The sequence below is a fragment of the Rhagoletis pomonella genome, unplaced genomic scaffold (assembly GCF_013731165.1).
Source record: "Rhagoletis pomonella isolate Grant_MI unplaced genomic scaffold, Rhpom_1.0 Rhpom_scaffold_00996, whole genome shotgun sequence".
Lineage (NCBI taxonomy): Eukaryota > Metazoa > Arthropoda > Insecta > Diptera > Tephritidae > Rhagoletis > Rhagoletis pomonella.
This window is the reverse complement of record NW_023459550.1, coordinates 43,125-46,545: the sequence shown is the minus strand read 5'-3', so window position 1 is coordinate 46,545 and position 3,421 is coordinate 43,125. Positions and strand designations below refer to the sequence as shown.

Genomic DNA, 3,421 nt, shown 5'->3' with positions numbered 1-3,421 from the left:
CTGTTTACATGCTACTTCTTGCATTTTGCAAAAGAAAACTCTTTAATTAAAATTTCATGAAACTAGTAACTGCTAGTAAGGTTAGCGTTTCCGTACTTTTCGGGATAGTTTTCTCATTGAGAGGGATCCTAGGAAATCAAGTTACTTGCAAGTTTCTGAATATTTTTTTTTATTGGAGAATACATGAACGGAGCTAGTGTTCATCTTCTCGGTTTCTGTGTTCTTTGGTAAATAGCTGGTACAATAACTTATGACTAGATTTATTACAAGTTGGTCCTTATAAACAAGTCTCAAAATTTTTATTTCAGTTAAGATAAAATGAAATGATAAGTTCTTAAACACAAAACATCGGTTCAAAAAAGAGTCAAACGCTACAATTTCTGGTACATTTTCTTTTTCCAAGTGGCAACCGTGCTCATAATCTCAATTAATTTTATTTCCACTGCAGACATCCGGCGTCAATAACACCAATTATCGCTCGAGTGACCTGCAATTTGACGAGGATGGACAGCGCGTTAATTTTGGCATAGACATTTTCGAACCGCAAGACAATTGTGGCATTGGTTTCTGGGATACGAAGGGTCAAATAACGCCGCAACATGTAGAGGCAAGCATCGCAAAGAAGCTGGTTTATCGTGTAGCCACGCGTATTGGGGAGCCGTACTTTATGGAGATGTGAGCATCAGATTTGTTTGTTTGTATTGAATAAAAATTTCTTTGGGATAACCAACAGACCCGAGATGGTGGAGCAGAATGTGACTGGCAATGAACGGTACATGGGTTATGCAGTAGATTTGATTAAAGAAATTGCAGAACTTATGAATTTTGAGTATATATTTGTGCCTGTAGCAGATAACCAATATGGCAAATACAATAAGGAAACAAAGCAATGGAACGGCATAATTGGCGAGCTGATCAATAATGTTTGTATAATATCTGTTGTATGCACACACATATATGTATATAATTTTCGTTAGTTAATAACTATTCTTAGTTACATCAATTACTACAAGATATTGTCCAAACATTAAAATAAATTATTTTGTTGCTCTAATGATTTTTAGGATGCACATATGGGCATTTGTGACTTGACTATTACACAGGCACGCCGTACCGTAGTGGACTTTACCGTGCCCTTCATGCAGCTTGGCGTAAGTATATTAGCCTATGCAGATACACCCGAGCCAAAGGCTTTGCTGGCTTTTCTTGAGCCATTGAAAGGAGAAGTATGGATGTACGTCATGGTTGCGATTTATGTCATATCTTTCTTATTTGTGTTTTCAGCAAGGTAAGTAAACTAATAACTTTTAAGCAAAATATGATATAATTACATATGTATATGTACATTAGAGTGCATAACATTACAAAATTTATTATATTTAAAGACGTCCCCCAATATATTTCGAAAAAATGTTAAGATTTACGTGAGCTGAACCGACTTGAATATACCTCCTAAAATGGGGTTATTATTGAAAAATTTGTTTCTAAAAGAACTTTTTGAAAAAAATTCCCTCAGATGACAAAACAGTTAAAGCTTAAAAAATCTGCATAAAGATATTTAAACATATTTTCAATGGGATCGTAATAATGAGATATTTGATGCTGCTTTTCACTTTTTTCAAAGATTCGTTTAAGAAAAATTTGAATAACTGGGGCAAAACTATACAGATTTATACTTATTAGATATCACTGGAAAGGTATTTTCTAGGGATGTGCCGGGTATCCGGTAGATATCCGGAATCCGGCCTATCCGGCCGTTTTTTGGTTATCCGGTTATCCGGCCGGATACTGGCTAATATCCGGCCGGATTCCGGATATCGATTATAGAAGATTCAATTTAGAAATTTGACCCAGATTTTGTATTTTGTAATCCAATTTAATAGTATCTAATTAGTAATCAAAGTCTCCGCATTATCGGGCAACAACCTATTTCTATTTTCAACATAAATGTTACCCGATGCACTAAATACTCTTTCCGAGTTCACTGAGGAAGGTGGCGCGCAGAGATACCGCATTGTCAGTGTAAACAAATTTGGAAATTCTTTGCGGCTATACTTTCACCAAGTTAAGGGATCTTCTTGTCTGGATATAAGAGGTAGCTGCAAATATTTCTCTATTTCTAGTTCATAAATCGCTGCCTTTTTTCATGTACGTTCGCTGCCTTGTCTACCAATCGTTTGGCTATCCATATCACTAGAAACACTAGAATCAGCATCAGAGCCGTTGGCGATTTCCTCAAAGCATTGCCAAATATCCTCGTGAGCTCGATCTTCGATGGAAGCTTTCACTATAGTTCGGCATTTTTCATATGATTCAACTGGTTTCTCCATACTAACTGATTTATAATTTCGAATTAGTTCATCAACAACCCAGTTTTTAGCTTTATTGGCGTCAGAAAAAGAAACGAGTTTTGAAACGTGGGTCACAAAATGTTGCAATAGTGAAGCATTGTCGTTGTTGAATGTTTAGTCCTATAATCAAGTAAATTTTTTTATTAATAGTTCTATAAATACTTTTGATAAGTGAATCTCAATTTCATACCTTTTGCGACAGAGTTGCATTGGCTTCAGTTTATCAGGTTTATTCAGTGAAATCGCTGGATAAATTTATCAGAAATGTGTAAACGAGTTTCCATACAAATTTTGACAGTTCATTTATAAAGTTTACACAATTATAGTTTTATACGGTTTACATTGCATTTATAAGCTTTGATGAATACCCTTAGTAGTTTTGACTTTCATCAAATTTGATAGCCGTTTGACATGTGCTGTGGACCGTGTAAAAAGTGCTGTTTGATCAAAATGATAAACAAAGTGAAAGAACAAGTGCCCGATAATTTAAATAAAAGAAGAAATGAGCAAGAAGAGAAAATAATTCGACTTCATTTTAGAACTAATAAATTATTTCAAAAATCTCCAAAACCTTTTTTGTGGTGATACAACTTCAACAAAAACTGAAATTTTATGGGTTTTTTGACGTGTGTGACCATCTAATTACACAGACATATCTGTGCACAATAATTTAAATAAAAACACTGTGAGGACCAAATATCCCTGAGGAATTTAGCCCACACAAGCAATACGACACCGCACAACAGCCAGTCAAGCAACACAACTCATAGCAACACAACTCGTAGCAACACCCGACAGCATCTTTGTGACCATGACAACGAAGCATCACACAGCAACATGTGGCTGCACGACCACGCAACATCAAGCACGCAGCCCATAAAATATAGAGCACAGCCAGAAAACGGTCAGTCAGCACGGAGCTGTGGTCGCGAGTGAACGACTACGGTTGAAGGGAGCGATAGCTTGTGAGTGGTACGCACACACCACAAGACATCACCACTCAGAGTAGTGATCATTAAAAACGGTTCCGATCACCGCTCGCCACTGTCTACCGCGAAGCCGCGTACGAA

The 3,421-nt window shown here is 36.5% G+C and overlaps 1 protein-coding gene across 1 annotated transcript; it reads left to right on the top strand.

The window, feature by feature from the left end:
* Positions 1 to 458: 458 nt before the first annotated feature.
* Positions 459 to 1,288, top strand: LOC118751786 (glutamate receptor ionotropic, kainate 2-like; the record flags this gene model as incomplete). The annotated part of the gene is given in 3 exon segments (XM_036486602.1): positions 459 to 675; positions 734 to 923; positions 1,065 to 1,288. Coding segments are annotated over 3 exon segments (422 nt in total), but the record flags the coding sequence as incomplete, so codon positions are not given.
* Positions 1,289 to 3,421: the final 2,133 nt, after the last annotated feature.